General features: G+C 48.3%; 2 protein-coding genes across 6 annotated transcripts in view; both read left to right on the top strand.

The window, feature by feature from the left end:
- SRCAP (Snf2 related CREBBP activator protein) overlaps positions 1-3,089 on the top strand; it is a 45,751-nt gene extending 42,662 nt beyond the window's left edge. For all 5 annotated transcript variants that reach the window (XM_066275704.1, XM_066275702.1, XM_066275703.1 and 2 more), the window contains one exon: positions 26-3,089. In XM_066275704.1, coding sequence (XP_066131801.1) covers positions 26-2,698 — 2,673 coding nt within the window. In that variant the 3' untranslated portion in view covers positions 2,699-3,089. The remainder of the gene's footprint in view (positions 1-25) is intronic.
- A 43-nt stretch (positions 3,090-3,132) lies between these two features.
- On the top strand, positions 3,133-6,426 carry TMEM265 (transmembrane protein 265). Its single transcript, XM_066275713.1, has 3 exons — positions 3,133-3,627; positions 4,623-4,790; positions 5,940-6,426. The coding sequence occupies exons 2-3, from the start codon at positions 4,626-4,628 to the stop codon at positions 6,099-6,101; spliced, it is 327 nt and encodes a 108-aa protein (XP_066131810.1). The 5' UTR covers positions 3,133-3,627; positions 4,623-4,625; the 3' UTR covers positions 6,102-6,426.
- Positions 6,427-17,884: the final 11,458 nt, after the last annotated feature.

Below are 17,884 nucleotides of genomic sequence, written 5' to 3' on the forward strand. Positions count from 1 at the left end.
ACCGCTGTGTGGGCTCTGTTGGTAGGAGCAAGTGGAAGCTGCCCGCAAGGACCTGGACCAAGCCAAGGAGGAGGTGTTTCGTCTACCCCAAGAGGAGGAGGAGGGGCCGGGGGCTGGGGATGAGGTTTCCTGTGGGACTGCTGGAGGCAGCCACCGGCGCAGTAAGAAGGTCAAGGCCCCCGAAAGGCCAGGGACTCGAGTCAGTGAGCGTCTTCGTGGAGCTCGGGCTGAGACTCAAGGGGCAAACCACACTCCTGCCGTGTCCACCCATCATACCCGCAACACCTCCACTGCCCCTCGCTGCAGCCCTGCCAGGGAGCGAGTTCCCAGGCCAGTGCCTAGGCCTCGACCCCCTCCGACTTCAGCCCCTGCTGCAGTTCCTGTTCCTGTCCCAGTCCCTGCCCCAATCCCCATTTCAGCTCCAGACCCATTGACCATGCTTCCTGTCCACATCCTGCCTTCTCCCCCACTTCCTTCGCAGGTTCCTCCCTCTTGTTCTTCGGCCTGCACGCCGCCTCCTGCCTGTACCCCTCCGCCAGCTCACACCCCACCGCCAGCCCAAACCTCTATCTTAACGCCTACCTCCCCTCTCTTGCTGGGTCTACCTTCTGTGCCCATCTTCCCCCCAGTCACCAAGCTCCCCTTGGGCATGGGGCCTGAGGCAGAGCTGTGTGCACAAGCGTTGGCATCTGCCGAGTCCCTGGAGCTGGCCGATATAGCCAGTTCTGAGGCTCCCCCGCTCCCTCGTGTGCCCCCTAAGGATCTGTTGCCAGTTGCTGTTGAGACCCGGCCTGTGTCAGAGAAGAACCTCTCTCTCGCCTCTTCTGCACATAGCCCAATCCTGGAGGCGGGCAGCTTCCCAGAGAGTCAGGAGCGGGAACCAGAGCCTGCTGAGGGGACCGTCCTCACAGTGCTGACCGGTGGTGAGGAGGTGCCCGCGTGTCTGAGCAAGAACAGCGGGCTAGCACTCCCGCCATCAGCAGCACCCAGTGAGCTCCTCCAGTTGCCGTTGGAGGCTGACAGGAACTCAGAAGAGCTGGTGGAGGCCCGGACCCCAACACCCAGCCCACAGAAGCCGCAGGAACTTGTTTCACCTGAGGTCACAGCTCCATCGGCCTCATCCTCAGCCACCTCCTCACCTGAGGGCTCTTCGCTGGCCCGGCCCCCACGGCGTCGCACCAGTGCTGATGTAGAAATTCGGGGGCAGGGGGCTGGCCGACCCGGGCAGCCTCCAGGCCCCAAAGTGCTTCGCAAGTTACCTGGACGGCTAGTGACCGTGGTGGAGGAAAAGGAACTGGTGAGGCGGCGGCGACAGCAGCGGGGGACTGCGAACACCCTTGCGCCTGGGGCCATGGAGAAGATGGGTACCAGCCCCGGAAGCCCGTCTGCCCGCAGCGTGTCGGGGCCGGAATGCTCACCTTCCACCAGCGGGCCCTGTGAAGCGGCTCCCCTCTCCACACTGCCCGCCCTCACCCAGCAGCCCTTCGTAGCTCGCCGTCGCATCGAGCTGGGGGTGTCTGGCGAGAGTGGCCCGGAAAACGGAGAGAGGGCGCTGCTTGCCGTCACCCCTCCTGCTCTGAAACGTCGGAGGGGGCGGCCTCCCAAGAACAGGTCTCCGGCGGATACTGCGCGAGGGACAGATGAGGCACCTCCGTCCACCTCTAAGGGGAAAAGCAATGGGGCGGAGGCAGTCCCTGGGGCTGAGACCCTCATTGTCACAGAGCCTGTCCCGGGACCCCAGCTTATTTCTGGGCCCCAGCATCTTGGACCCCAGCCCATTCATAGACCCGAGCCCATCATCCTGTCACCTGTGGAGAAAAGAAGGCGTGGGCGGCCCCCTAAAGCACGCGACTTACCAATTCCTGGGACCATTTCCTCTCAAGGGGATGGCAGCTTAGAGAGCCGGACACAGCCACTCCCGATGCCACCACCTGTGCCACCACTCCCTTCACTCCTAGCCTGTCCCATTGCTACTGTCGCCAACACTGTCACCACCCTCACCATTTCAACATCCCCACCCAAGCGGAAGCGGGGCCGACCTCCCAAGAACCCACCATCACCTCGGCCCAGCCAGCTCCCTGTCTTGGACCGGGACCCCTCTTCTGTCCTTGAGAGCTGTGGACTGGGGAGGCGGCAGCAGGGCCAGGGGGAGAGTGAGGGCAGTTCCTCGGACGAGGACGGAAGCCGCCCCCTCACCCGCCTGGCCCGGTTGCGCCTCGAAGCAGAGGGAGTGCGGGGACGAAAGAGTGAAGGGTCCATGGTGGTGGCTGTAATTCAGGACGACCTGGATTTAGCAGATGGTGGGCCAGGTGGGTTAGAATTGACACCACCCGTGGTCTCGTTAGCTCCAAAACTGCGCTCCACCCGGCTGCGTCCAGGGTCCCTAGTTCCCCCATTAGAGACTGAGAAGGTGCCTCGCAAACGTGCAGGAGTCCCAGTCGGCAGGGGTCCTGCACCCACAAAGCGGGGCCGCCTACAGTCCCCAAGTCCCTTGGGGCCTGAAGGTTCAGTAGAGGAGTCTGAGGCTGAAGCTTCAGGTGAGGAAGAGGAAGGGGATGGAACCCCACGCCGACGGCCTGGCCCCCACCGACTTGGTGGAACAGCCAACCAAGGGGACCAGCGCATCCTGCGCAGCAGTGCCCCCCCCCACCCGGCTGGCCCCACTGTTAGTCACAGAGGCCGAAAGGCCAAGACGTGAGTGGGTGTCTCCCCACTCAGGCTTCCCACCACGGCCCCTCCTCCACGGCCAGGCCTGACTCTGTTAACCACTACTTGAAGTCTTTTGTGGGGGAAAGCCTCCAGGGAGACAGGGGCCTTCTCCCTTCTTTCCACCAAAGTAGGGGTAGGAAACTGATTGTCATGGAAACGGGGCACTTCACATATTCCCTTCCCTTCCACCCCACGTGGCTGGGCAGTGTTAAGGGTGGCAAGATAGTCTGTCCCCACCCCCTTGTACTTGATTCCCCAGCAATCTTTTACAGCCCCCCACCCTTAGGGGAAGGGGGAGGGGCTTCTACAATGAGGTTTTTTTTTTTCTTTTTTTTTTTTTTTTAAGAAGAAAAAAATAATAAACTTAGTTTCTGTATGAGCATCCGCGTAAGGAGGCTTCTGATTTTCTGGTCTGGTGGAGGGTTGGGTGGGAATTTTGGCTTTTTTTTTCTTTTTCTCTTGCTCCCGCCAAGAATCTAGTACCTCGTCTCTGACCCAGAGTTATCTACCTTTGAGGTAGAGAGCACCAAGAAGAGAACTTCGGCAAATCTGGTCTTCCCTAAAGTTAGTCTTCAGGCACTCACTCATACTTCTCCCTCCCCTCAGCTCTCTGATGCCTTAGACTTTCCCCTGCTTTTCCCTTCCTTGCTCAGGTGCTTTCACTCTTTTCCAGACGGCAGGCATCTCTACCTTGAGTTGCTCCCATTGTTTTCCCTCCCTTGCTTTCCTCCATCTAGCCAAACTGGTTTGAGGCAACTACACCCCCAAATGAGCTCCTGGGGCTCTGCAGGTGGTTGCTGGCCACCCAACCCCACCCCTGGGCCTGGCTTGGAGCTGAGTCAGCTCCCTCTCTGCCCAAGCCAAATCACTCCCGAGGCAGAAGCTGAAACTCACAGTACCTCTGAGGCCTAAAGCCAGGTAAGAGCCCCTGATCGTTTTACATTTTCTCTTAAGCTCAACCCCCTGGGCTCTGTCCTTGTGTTCTCCCCTTCATGTCTGTATCTGTTTGCCGCCTCCGAGTTCTTGGCTCACACCCACTTCTGCAGCTTTGTGGCACATACTTTTTGCGCTCTACTTTCCTTGCCTCTTTTCTTTCACCCTTTGTATCCTGTGTTGTGTTCACAGAACTGCAAATGGTTTTATTTTTATTTAGGATGTAGAGGAACGGTTGGAGATGATGGTGGTTTGGTACCAAAGCCCAGAGGACCTGAGAAATAGGGAGATGAGAAATGATTAAGTAGGGCATCATTATGCAGGTTTCTGTGTGGGTTATGAGATCATTCAGACTCAGTGTTAATCTGATCATGTTGTGTGGCCTGGGTTGAAATGGAGAGGAAGTGGCAGGGAGTCAGCATAGCAAAGGAGGCCCTAAATCGGGGAGGTAAGGTCTTTCTGGTGTTCAGTTTTCTAGTTTATAAAGAGTTTAGATGGGTACTTGACCCCTCTGTTTGCACATGAAATGGCTGTTTTGCTTGAGGTAGGAACAGGGCCTAGGGTGCTGTTTTCTGATCCTTAATATTCAGGGGCAGTCTCAAGGAACTTGAGGATTTTAGTGACCTATGAAATACAGTTTAAAATCAGTTTGATGGTCTCAGATTCCTGGCAGCTGTAAGACTTTTCCGGCTTCTCAGTATACACCTGTCATTTTGCTTCCTCCCATTGTCAAAACAATAAGACAGCTAATGCTACGCTCATGCTGGCTTGCCTCTAAAGACTTAAAATCTTAGGCTGAGCACAAAAGGGGTCCAGTCACACATTCACTCTCTTGGTCATTAGAGGAATTCCCCAGTAAGGTAGCATTCTGGAGAGTTTGGTTAGGTCACAAGGACATGACCAGAGAGGGGTGGAGTCTGAGCAAGCCAGGCCAGGGGCTCAGTTTTGGGGCTTAAAAGTACCATGACTGTCGCCCACAGGTGATGGAGGACGAGGAGAATGCAGTGGAGATGGTGAGCAACACGGAAGCTGCTCATTCTCCATCCCCCACTCGCTGTTGCTGGTTCCGCCTCCGCTGCTTGGCAGCTACTTGCATTATCTGTGGCTGCACTTGCCTGGGAATCATGGCCCTTGTGTTTGCCATCAAGGTGAGGAATGCAGTTCTATGGGAGCAGGATGGTGGGTGTAGTAAGACAATGGTTTCCTATATCTGACCTGTCTACACTGATCAGCTCCTCTGTACCTGTCAGAGCGTAGCGCTGGGCATTGTGCTGGAAATAATGAGATATGGTTCTTGCCGTCAGAGGTCCCACAGTCTAATAAAAGAGATGGCTGTGGAAATGGGGGATTAGGAATGGAATGCAGCTCACTGGTACTTAGGTAGAGGAAGCACAGGGTACTCGGGAAGCCGGGGAGGACATAATGACTTAGGGTGAAGGGTCATTCCAGGTAAAGGAAGCAGTGTGTAAAAGGCTTGGACTGCTACAGTGAGAAATGAGGAGAGATGAAGCCAGAGGGCCCAGATCCCCAAGGGCTTCCAGTGCTGTGCTTGGGAGTTTCAACTTGATCTTGAAAGTAATGAGGAAGCAACCACTCAAGGGTTTGGCAGAGGAGAGGGACATGGGTGGGTGGGAGTTTCGGTAAGACCCACTCTCGAGGCCTGCGTGGAGAAGGAATGGGAAGAGGCCAGGCTGGAGGCAGCTGTGCAGGGACAAGAGCGTAGGGCTTTGGGGAGGGCGTCCCCATTTTGAAATCCCTAAGAGAAACTGCACCTTTACCTTTTGAAAGGCCACACAGGCTAACTTAAACATCATGCTGGAATTTCCTCAGCGCTAGTTGTATTTTAACAATCAGAAACTGTATTTCTGTCATGGGAAGTTGTGAGTTTCATTAGGGAAAAAGTCAAAAAGAATTCTTAATAATGAAAAAGGTAAGACCCATTGGCCTAATGAGAATAGGATGTTGTTTGACTGGACGTGAGGGAAATACTCCAAGATAGCTCACTATTTCTTGCCAAGAATTCCAGATTTGGGATGAATCTGGGATGAGTAGAAAAGGATAGGAGATAAAAGGACTGAAAAGTACGGTACCATATGTGTTCTGTGAGCTAGCAATGCCACCCGAAAGTAGGTAGAGGGATACGGTATTTTGCAGGTAAGGCATAGGAAATAGAAACTAGAGGGGAGGCCGAGGATTGGGGGTGAGGTTTGAACTGTGACAAGGATGGAGGACGAGTGGGCAGTGGGTGCTCGGGGACGGAAGTGGGGGAGAACCTAACCAGAAACCTGCCCCCACAGGCGGAGGAGCGGCATAAGGCAGGCCGGTCCAAGGAAGCAGCGCACTGGGGGGCCCGGGCCCGGAGGCTCATCCGGGCCAGCTTTGCTGTCTGGCTTGCTGTTCTCATTCTGGGCCCCCTGCTTCTGTGGCTGCTCTCATACGCCATCGCTCAAGCTGAGTGACCTTGGGTGGCCTCTGCTGAGAGCCAGCTGAGACCTCCTGGATCCTGCAGTGCGGCATTGCTAGGGTCTGGTGCCAGCGACGGTCCTCCTGGCCGGAGGATGGTGTCTTTCTCAAAGGGCTTTGGAAGAGCTTTTCTAGCCCTTTATAAAAGACAGCGACTCAGACTGACGAGGGGAGGTCAGCCTGCTCTGTTCTTTCAGTGTTCATTATTCCCCTTTTCCCCAGCCTACCCCATCCTAGGGGCCTCTATCCAGAGGTGGGGTGGAAAACCAGGCCTGATTTTATTAGAGTTTGTTTTGTAATAAAAACCTTTTTCAGTGGTGACATGCTGCTCCTGTCTACTTGTTCTTCCTCCTCCTGGGAACTCTTGAGAGCCACAGTGGACATCTGACTGATGGCAGAAACACACACCTCCCCTTACATAGTTGCTCCATGAGAAGGAAAGATTTTTTCTTCTTCTTCTGAAAGTGTTCCTTCTTGAAGGGAAAGACCCCAGCTTCTCCCTTCCATGCGAACAGAGACCCTGAGGCCAGAGAGCAAGAGTAGAGCATCAGCTACTAGTCTTTGAGTGCTTGATATATTCCAGGCTGTGTTCTAGACACTTCCTATTTCATAACTGCTTCAGTTCTCACAGTCACTCAGTAGTAGGTACCACTGTGCTTCCTTTATCGTTGAAACAGGCACAAATGAAAAGGTCACACAGCTAGTAAGTGGCAGAGCTGGAGTTAAACCCCGAGAGTTTGGTTCCAGAATTGAGAGGGGAGGGAGAGGATTGAGCACAGCAACCATCACTCTGTATGTGGGTATTTCTATGATGATTATGAATTTTCATATCCTTTACCTGGAGCTTAATGATAATATTTTAAACATTCTAAAGTTGATATATCACACATACAGGAAAATATCTAAAACAAATCCACAGCGCCTGACCAGGCGGTGGCGCAGTGGATAGAGCATCAGACTGGGATGTGGAAAGACCCAGGTTCGAGACCCCGAGGTTGCCAGCTTGAGCGTGGGCTTATCTGGTTTGAGCAAAAATCTCACCAGCTTGGTTGGACCCAAGATCGCTGGCTTGAGCAAGGGGTTACTCGGTCTGCTGAAGGCCCGCGGCCGCGGTCAAGGCACATATGAGAAAGCAATCAATGAACAACTAAGGTGTCACAAGGAAAAACTGATGATTGATGTTTCTCATCTCTCTTCGTTCCTGTCTATCCCTCTCTATCCCTCTCTCTGACTCTCTCTGTCCCTGTAAAAAAAAAAAAAAGAAAAGAATAAAACAAATCCACAGCTCAGTAAGTTAACACAAAGCAAACATCTGAAAAACCACCATTCAGTCCAGAAATGGCCCATTGCCAGTGCTCCAAGGCCTCGTCCGTAGCCCTCCCAGTCACTGCTCCTTCCCTGCTTCTCACAGGTAACTGTCATTCTGACTTCAAACAATGTAGTTGAGTTTTGCCTGCATTTGAACATTCTGTAAACGGATTCATATGTATTCTTTTCATGCCTGGCTTCTTAACATTGTGAGATTCACTGATCTTTAGTATAGCTATAGTTTTCATTACTGTATAGTATCCATTACATGAATATATTGCCGTTTATCTATTTTTGTGTTGGTGAATTTTTGGGATGTTTCCAGTTTTGGGTATTATGAATGATCTGCTGTGAAATTTTTTGGTTATTTCACCATAATTTAGAGAAGAGCAGGGCACCTAAAAGAATTAGAGCTATTGCACACTGAAGAGAGAAGATTCAAGGGGAGGGAGAGGCACCTGATGGTTGCCTTCCGTGTTTCCAAGTTGCCCCAGAAAGGAAAAAATGAAGAGAAGCCATTGTTGGTCCTCGAGTTTAGAACGACAATGCGGAGAAGCCATACATAGGGCAGTGGGTCTCAACCTTGTCTTCAACAATGGAACCACATCTGGCGTCTTAAAAAGTACTTCTGTCTAGGGTATACCATTAGAGATTCTGATTTCATGGGTGTGAGGGACTGTGTGGTCATCAGGATAATGCATTCTAGAGAGATTTTTATAGAAACTTTTTTTAGAGCTTTAGTTTACTAGAAAAGAATATCTCATTCCCCCAAACTGATTAAATGAGGTCTTGCTAATTTTTAAAAAATCTTTATTTTTATTGATTTCAAAGAGAGGGAAACACAGAGAGACAGGAACATTGATCTATTCCTGTATGTGCTCTGATTGGGAATTAAACTGGCAACTTCTGTGCTTCAGGATGATGCTCTAACCCAGGGGTAGTCAACCTTTTTATACCTACTGCCCACTTTTTTTTTTTTTTTTCATTTTTCTGAAGCTAGAAACAGGGAGAGACAGTCAGACAGACTCCCGCATGCGCCCGACGGGGATCCACCTGGCACGCCCACCATGGGGCGACGCTCTGCCCACCAGGGGGCGATGCTCTGCCCATCCTGGGCATCGCCATGTTGCGACCAGAGCCGCTCTAGCGCCTGAGGCAGAGGCCACAGAGCCATCCCCAGCGCCCGGGCCATCTTTGCTCCAATGGAGCCTTGGCTGCGGGAGGGGAAGAGAGAGACAGAGAGGAAAGCGCGGCGGAGGGGTGGAGAAGCAAATGGGCGCTTCTCCTGTGTGCCCTGGCCGGGAATCGAACCCGGGTCCTCCGCACGCTAGGCCGACGCTCTACCGCTGAGCCAACCGGCCAGGGCCCTACTGCCCACTTTTGTGTCTCTGTTAGTAGTAAAATTTTCTAACCACCCACTGGTTCCACAGTAATGGTGATTTATAAAGTAGGGAAGTAACTTAACTTTATAAAATTTATAAAGCAGATACAGCAGTTAAAGCACATAATAATAATTACTTACCAACTACTTTATGTTGGATTTTTGCTAAGTTTGGCAGAATAAATCTTTATAAAACAACTTACTATAGTTAAATCTATCTTTTTATTTATACTTTGGTTGCTCCGCTACCACCCACCATGAAAGCTGGAATGCCCACTAGAGGGCGGTAGGGATCAGGCTGACTACCACTGCTCTAACCAGTAGAGCTATCCAGCCAGGGCAGAGATTTCGCTAATTTTCAACTTTATTTTGAAAAATTCAAACCTACAGGACAATAAAAGAATAGTACAGTGAACTCAGATACTCTTCAGCTGGATTTGTAGTTTTTATTTCACCACATTTACTGTGTATTTTGCTAAGTATACATACTATTACTGAACCATTTGAGGTTAAGTTGAAGGCCCATCATTCCTAAATACATACTTCATGATTTGTTTCCTAAGAACAAGAATATTTTCTTACATAACTATGGAACAATGAAATAATTCACAGAAGTTATTATCAGTACAATATTAGCTTCTAATATATAGTCCATATTCAAATTTGTCCTCTATCCCAATAACAGCCTTAATATTTTTTTTTTAAGCCGGAGATAGGAAGGGAGGGAGAGTTGAGAAGCATCAACTCATAGTTGTGGCACCTTAGTTCAGTGATTGCTTTCTCATATGTGCCTTGACTGGGAGGCTCCCGCCGAGCCAGTGACCCCTTGCTCAAGCCAGCAACCTTGGGTTCAAGCCAGCGACCATGGGGTCATATCTGTGATCCCATGCTCAAGCTGGATGAGGCCACAGTCAAGCTGCCAACCTTGGGGTTTCAAACGTGGGTCCTCAGCATCCCAAGCCAGTTCTCTATATGTTGTGCCATCACCTGTTCAGACTCAATTTACATTTAGGTAATTATTGATTGGTATGTACTTATTGCCTTTTTAATTCTCATACTGGATTTATATAAGTGGTTGGTCTACTATCTTTACTGTTTTTAATAGATTTTTTTTCTTTCATATATTTTAAAAATAATTTTTATTGATTTTTAAAGAGGGAAAGGGAAAGGCAGACAGAAACATCAATCTGTTCTGGATGTGCCCTGACCAGGGGTCAAACTGGCAACCTCTGTGCTTCAGGACAAAGCTCCAATCAACTGAGCTATCCAGCCAGAGCTTCATATATTTTCTTTTTTTTTTTTTTTATTTATTCATTTTAGAGAGGAGAGAGAGGACAGAGAGAGAGGGGGGAGGAGCTGGAGGCATCAACTCCCATATGTGCCTTGACCAGGCAAGCCCAGGGTTTCGAACTGGCAACCTCAGCATTTCCAGGTTGACGCTTTTATCCACTGCGCCACCACAGGTCAGGCCATATATTTTCTTATTTCTAGTTTGGCCTTTTCTATTCCTTTGCCTGGCTTGTGGTGGTGCAGTGGATAAACTGTCGACCTGGAATGCTGAGGTTACCAGTTTGAAACCCTGGTCTTGCCTGGTCAAGGCACATATAACAAGCAATTAATGAGTTGTCAGTGAAGCAACTATGAATTGATATTTTTCACTCTACACCCTCCTCTCTCCTCTCTCTAGAAAATCCAATAAATAAAATCTTAAAAAAAAAAAAAAGAATTCCCTTTAACATTTGTTGTAATGCCAGTTTACTGGTAATGAACTCCTTTAGCTTTGCCTTGTCTGGGAAAATCTTGATCTTGTCTTCAATTCTGAATAACTGCTGAATAAAGTATTCTTGGTTATAGGTTTTTTCCTTTTCATCATATTGAATATATCATATCACTCGCTTCTGGCTTGCCAAGTTTCTGTTGAAAAGTCAGCTGATAGTTTTAGGGGCATTCCCTCATATGTAACTAGTTGTTTTTCTCTTGCTGCTTTTAGGATTCTCTCTTTAACTTTTAACAATTTAATTGTGTGTCTTGTTGTGGGTCTCTTTGAATTCATCTTCTCTGGGACTCTGTGCTTCCTGGACTTGGATGTCTGTTTCTTTTTTTTTTTTTTTTTTTAAAGGAAGACACTTTTTTTTTAAATTTTTTATTTATTCATTTTAGAGAGGAGAGGGAGAGAGAGAGAGAGAGAGAGAGGAGAGAAGGAGCTGGAAGCATCAACTCCCATATGTGCCTTGACCAGGCAAGCCCAGGGTTTTGAACCGGCGACCTCAGCATTTCCAGGTCGACGCTTTATCCACTGTGCCACCACAGGTCAGGCGGATGTCTGTTTCTTTTACCAGGTTAGGAAAGTTTTCAGCCATTAGTTCTTCAAATAAGTTTTCTGTCCCATTCTCTCTCCCTGCTCCTTCTGGGACTCCTGTAATTCAAATGTTTATATGCTTTATATTGTCCCAAAGGGCCCTTATGTTATTTTCATTCTTTTTTTTTTTTTTTTTTTTTTTGCATTTTTCTGAAGCTGGAAACAGGGAGAGACAGTCAGACAGACTCCCGCATGCGCCCGACCGGGATCCACCCGGCACGCCCACCATGGGGCGACGCTCTGCCCATCCTGGGTGTCGCCATGTTGCGACCAGAGCCGCTCTAGCGCCTGAGGCAGAGGCCACAGAGCCATCCCCAGCGCCCGGGCCATCTTTTGCTCCAATGGAGCCTTGGCTGCGGGAGGGGAAGAGAGAGACAGAGAGGAAAGCGCGGCGGAGGGGTGGAGAAGCAAATGGGCGCTTCTCCTGTGTGCCCTGGCCGGGAATCGAACCCGGGTCCTCCACACGCTAGGCCGACGCTCTACCGCTGAGCCAACCGGCCAGGGCATTTTCATTCTTTTTTTTTTCTTTTTGGTCTTCCAATTGAGTATTTTATACTGTCGTGTCTTCCTGATTGCTGATCCATTCTTCTGTGTCCTCTGATTTGCTGGTGATTTCTTTCAGCGCATTATTCACATCAGTTGTTAAATTCTCCAGTTCTGATGGGTCCTTTTTTATAATTTTTTACCTCTTTGTTGAGGTTCTCATTGCATTTATCCATTTGTTCATGGAGTTCAATGAGCATCCATATGACTATTGCTTTGAACTCTTCATCTAGTAAACAGCTTACTTCAGTTTCATTTAGTTCTTTTTCTGGGGTTTTGTCCTGTTTCTTTTGTTTGTAGCATATTCTTTCCTCTCATTTTACCTATTTGTTTCTAGGTATTAGGCAAGTAGGCTAAATATTCAGGTCCTGAAAATGTGGCCTTATTTAGAAGGTATCTTTTTTTTTTTTTTTTTTTTTTTCCTTTTTGTGGTGGAGAAGCAGATGGGCACTTGTCTTGTGTGCCCTGGCCGGGTATCGAATCCGGGACTTCCACACACTGGGCCAACCCTCTACCACTGAGCCAACCGGCCAGGGCTGGGGGGGGGTTGATTTTTTTTTTTAGTTTATTTATTTATTTATTCATTTTAGAGAGGAGAGGGAGAGACAGAGAGAGAGAGACAGAGAGAGGACAGAGAGAGAGGAGGAGGGGAGGAGCTGGAAGCATCAACTCCCATATGTGCCTTGACCAGGCAAACCCAGGGTTTCGAACCGGTGAATTTAGAAGGTATCTTGTGGGACCTTCAGGTATCAGTGGTAGAATCCCCCTTGTCACCAGAGCCAGGTGCTCCAGAGGTGTTCCTTGGGTGGACTAGTGTGGCCTCCTGTTGTGTCTGGGAAATTTCTGTGGAAACACTGTCAGGTGAGGCTGGTCCCTGGCCTGCTGGTTGTGAGGCCTGGACACAACTGTCGCAGGCTTTTGGTGTGGTTGGCTGTGAGCCTCAGACACATTGGTGTGTGCTGGTGCTGACTAAGGCCGCCCATTAGGTGTGGCAAAACAAGAGTCACTTTGGAGGGGTGCTAGCCCGGGTGGTTCCTCAGGGAAATGCCAGGGCGGGGTGAAGTGTTAGCAAGGTTAATGGAGTGTCAGAAATAGTGCCTGCCAGTGTCAGACCAACTAGATTATAGAGAAAGGGGGGGGGGGAATGGCACACACCAGCAACTCTCAGGAGGAAGTCCCAATAAAGCCCTGTCCCTCCAGCACACACCCTAAAATTAGTTTATCACCTTCACATATGACCTAGGTGCTTTTCAAACTGCTGCCTCTGTCCCAGAACTCAGAAAGAACACAGCATGGGTTTCCCACAGCCCTTTGGGACATAAGCCCCACTGGTTTTCAAAGCCAGATGTTATAGGCATTTGTCTTTCTGGTGCAGGTCTCCCAGGCTAGGGCTCGGACCCCTCACTCTTCAGGGGTGACCTCTATGGTTGTGATGTCCCTCCCACTGTGACTCACTGCATGGGGGGTTGGGGGGTAGGGTAGGTCCTGACTAGAGGTAGTCTGTACCCCTCCTACCTGTTTCAATGTCGTCTTTTCTTTATATCCATAGTTGTAGAAAATCTGTTCGGCTAGTAGTTGGGTTGTTCTCAAGAGACAGCTGTTCTGGCCTGACCTGTGGTGGCACAGTGGATAAAGCGTCGACCTGGAAATGCTGAGGTTGCCGGTTCGAAACCCTGGGCTTGCCTGGTCAAGGCACATATGGGAGTTGATGCTTCCAGCTCCTCCCCCCTTCTCTCTCTCTCTCTCTCCTCTCTCTCTCTCCTCTCTAAAATGAATAAATAAAATAAAATAAAAATTAAAAAAAAAAAAAAAAGACAGCTGTTCTATATGGAGTTGTAGTATTGGTATCAATGAGAGGTGAGCTCAGGATCTTCCTACTTCATCTTGAACTTGAAGCCAGGAGCCTTGTTCTCAAATGCCAATTTAGGTTGTCTGTGAAATGTCCTAGAAGTTGCCGCACGCCCCCTGCAGAAATGTGTCACTGGATGGGATTCCCAATAACATAATTTAGAGCAACTTCTTTTTTGCTTGTGTAGGTACACATTCATTGTGTTCAATAGTTGTACCTCTTTGGTCTCCATCAATTTTTTAATAGGTCTTCATCCTTTTTTTTTTTCTTTCATGACATTTTTGAGGGCAGGCCAATCTGTAGAAAGTTCTCACTTTGGGTTCTTATGATTTGGTCCAGGTTAGGAATACTACATAATGTCAATGTGTCTTCAGTTCTTCACATCAAGAGGCATATGATCTCAATATGCTAATTGGTGGCAGTAATATTGACAACTTGGTTAAGGTATTGTCTGTCAGATTTCTGCAAGGTAAAGATACCTTCTATTCTTTGTAATTAATTTAAAAGTAATCCTCTGATCCCAGGGTTGTTGGCTCAACCCCAAGTTCACTGGGTTTAGTCCTGGTCAGAGGATGTATGAGAAAAAAATCAATGAGTGCGCAACTAAGTGAAATGAGTTGATGCTTTTCTCTCTCTCTCAAAAAAGAAGGACCCTGCCTGGCCAGATAGCTTGGTTGATTAGAGTGTCATTCTGAAGCGCAGAGGTTGCCAGTTCAATGCTGGGTCAGGCACATATACAGGAACATTCTCTCTCCATATATATAAAATCAATAAATTAGGAAAAAGAAAAAGGAATCCCCTGACCAGTTAGACCAGATGTTTAGAGCATCCTCCCAAAATGCCATAGTGCGAGTTTAATCCCTGGTCAGGGCACATACAAAAGTCAACCAATGAATGCATAAATAAGCGGAACAACAACTTGAAATGTCATTTGCCGAAGACAATTATGAGGCTTACAAACTTTTTTCTTTTTTCTTCTTTTTTAGTGAGAGCAAGAGAGACAGAGAGAGAGAGGAAGAGAGATGAGAAGCATCAGCTGTAGTTGCAGCACTTTAGTTGCTCATTGATTGCTTCTGATATATGCCTCAGAGCTCCAGCCAAGCAAGTGACCTTGGGCTCAAGCTGGTGACCTTGGGGTTTCAAACCTGAGACCTTAGTGTCCCAGGTTCTGGTCAGGCCAAAATGCTGATGTTGTTAGTTTATTATTCTACATCTAATAGTTGGCATTGTACTATATAGAAGGTCCTTTCCCCCATTATTTACAATTTTTAGCATTAGCATGGTCTCAGATTGTTATTTAGTTCAATTTATTACATCTATTACTGTCATTATCCTTTTTTTTTTGTTTTCTTGTAGGAGAGACAGAGAGAGTCAGAGAAAGGGACAGATAGGGACAGACAGACAGGAACGGAGAGAGATGAGAAGCATCAATTCTTCGTTGCAGTTCCTTAATTGTTCATTGATTGATTTTTCACATGTGCCTTGACTGGGGGGGGGGGGTCTACAGCAGACCAAGTGACCCCTTGCTCGAGCCCGCGACTTTGGACTCAAGCTGGTGAGCCTTGCTCAAACCAGATGAGCTCACGCTCAAGCTGGTGACCTCGAGGTCTCGAATCTGGGTCCTCTGCATCCCAGTCCAATGCTCTATCCACTGCGTCACTGCCTGGTTAGGCTGTCATTATCCTTCTTAAAATGTTTTGTTGAAGTATAATTTAAACACAATAAAGACCACAGATCTTAAGTACGCAGCTTGGTGAATTTTTTTTTTAAAGATTGATTTGAGAGAGAGGAGAGAGAAAAGGGGGTAGGGAGAAGTGGGAAGGATCAACTCATAGTAGTTGCTTCCCATATGTGCCTCAACCTGACAAGCCCAGGGTTTTGAACTGGCTACATCAGTATTCCAGGTTGAATGCTTTACCCACTGCACCTCCACAGGTCAGGCATCTTCTTTCCCCATTCTAAATTCCATATTCCCACAGTAAGAAACTTGGCTGCCAAATAAATATTTATTCACTCGGTTAATTTCAGAATAATCATCCTATTATACTACCAAATAATAAGACTACTAAGTAAAGTTTAAGATTTCTTTGGAACTATTTTGTCTTTGGATTGATGGTGTAGTCAAAGTACTTTGTTGTGATTGAAAGTGACATTTCTTTTTTTTTTTTTTTTCCCTAAGTGAGAGGAGGGGAGAAGACTCCTGCATGCACCATGACCAGGATCTACCTGGCAACCCATCTGGGATCGATGCTCTACCCATCTGGAGCCATGCTCACAACTGAGCTATTATTAGCTCTTGAGGCAGAGGCTCCATGGGGCCATCCTCAGCACCTGGGCCAACCACTCCAATCAATCAAGCCATGACTGGGAGAGGAAGAGAGACAGAGAGAGAAGAGGGGGCGGGAGAAGCAGATGGTCACTTCTGTGTGCCCTGACTGGGAATTGAACCTGGGACATCCACATGCTGGGATGATGCTTTACCACTGAGCCAACCAGCCAGGGCCCAAAAGTAACATTTCTAAGATGTTAGCAGTTAAATGAATTCATCCTGTGCCTCCTTTGCTTGAACACAACTTCTAAAAAGATAGGGACTTTTTATTTTTCATTGCTTAGTCTAGCACAGTAATTTTCAACTGGTGTGCCACAAAAAATTTTAAAATATTCAATACTTGACTATTTAGTCAGGGGCACTGACCTCTTTTCCCTTAGATTGTCAAATTAAAAAATGACAACAGCTGCCCTGGCCGGGTGGCTCAATTAGTTAAGAGCGTTGTCCTGACATGCCAAGGTTGCGGGTTTGATTCCCAGTCAGTGCACATACTAGAACCAACCAATGGCCTAAACAGGCAGCAGCACAGTGGATAGAACATTGGCCTGGGATGCTAAGGACCCAGGTTCGACACCCCAAGATCACTGTTTTGGGTGCAGGTGCATCCAGCTTGAGCACGGAGTCACCAGCTTGAGCATGGGATCACAGACATAACCCCATGGTTGCTGGCTGGAGCCCAAAGGTTGCTGGCTTGAAGCCCAAGGTTGCTGGCTTAAGCAAGGCTGGCTGGAGCCCCCAGCGATGGCACATATGAGAAAGCAATCAGTGAACAACTAAGGTGCCACAACTACGAGTTGGTGCTTCTCGTTTCTCCCTTCTTGTCTGTCCCTGTCTGTTCCTCTCTCTCTTAAAAAAAAAAAAAAAAAAAATCAACCAATGACATCATGAATAAGTGGGACAACCAGTTGATGTTCCTCTGTCTCTCCTCCTCTAAAAAAATCAGTGAAAAAGAAAAAAAAAATCAGTGAAATAACAGCAACACAATAGCCATCCAGTGTGAATGAATCAAATTATACCCTTTTTTTTTTTTTGGTCAGACTGACAAAATTTTAACATTTTTCGTATGCCTCAGAATTTTAGTATTTCGTTTATGTGTGGCATGAGATGAAAAGGTTGAAAATCGCTGGTCCAGCACATAGACGCTCTAACAAATATTGTATTTGCTGAATGCCAGAGTTGAGCTGTGCACTGAGAAGCTTATGAAGCAACTCGCTCCTGGTAGCTTCTCACAACCTGGTAGGCTTAGAACAAAGTATGATACTTCCCAAGGTTTTGGGGGTGGGGTGGTTGAAGACTGGGAACCCGATAACCTCCAGCTGGTGAGTTGCAGGGCTTTAGAAATATTGAAGAGTCAGAGCATTCACAGGAGGAGGCAGCCTCTCCTGCCTCACGACCGTGGCATGTTCAAATCCGCACGAAATGACCAAGTTGGAATAACAGCTGCGTGCTCCTCGAGTTTCTAGCGCTGGAGTTGGCCCAAGGTAGGACTGCCAATGTAGCCTGGAGCCCTGGCCGGATAGCTCGGTTGTTTAAAACAACGTCTCTATGCACAAAGGTTGTGGGTTTGATTCTGGTCAGGTCATATACAGGAACGGATCTTGTTTCTGTCTCGCTCTCTTATCTCCCTCTCTCATCTCCCTCTCTCTCTCTCTCTAAAGTAAAAAATCTTAAAACTATAGAGCCAAATTCAGATAGGGATGCTGGGAGGAAGCTGAACGGGCCATACCCAGGTCCAGGGATCGGAGGCGCAGCGAATTGTCCATCCCGATAACCCACAGGTCGTGCTTCCCAGTAAACCTGGCTTCCGGGTCCGGTTCCAGGCCTCTGGTGGTTTCGCCTCTCCTGTTCCCGGCATATGTTGTATGCTGATTGGCCATTTTTGAAGCCCCGCCTTAGCGTCGCAGCCTTAGGTGACCCCGAGCTCCAACACCACCTCCAGCCGCAGGACTCTCGGCTTCCTATTGGACAACCTGCTTCCAATCGGAAGAGCTTCTGAACCTCAGTCTTTCG

The sequence above is a fragment of the Saccopteryx bilineata genome, chromosome 4, assembly GCF_036850765.1.
Source record: "Saccopteryx bilineata isolate mSacBil1 chromosome 4, mSacBil1_pri_phased_curated, whole genome shotgun sequence".
NCBI lineage: Eukaryota > Metazoa > Chordata > Mammalia > Chiroptera > Emballonuridae > Saccopteryx > Saccopteryx bilineata.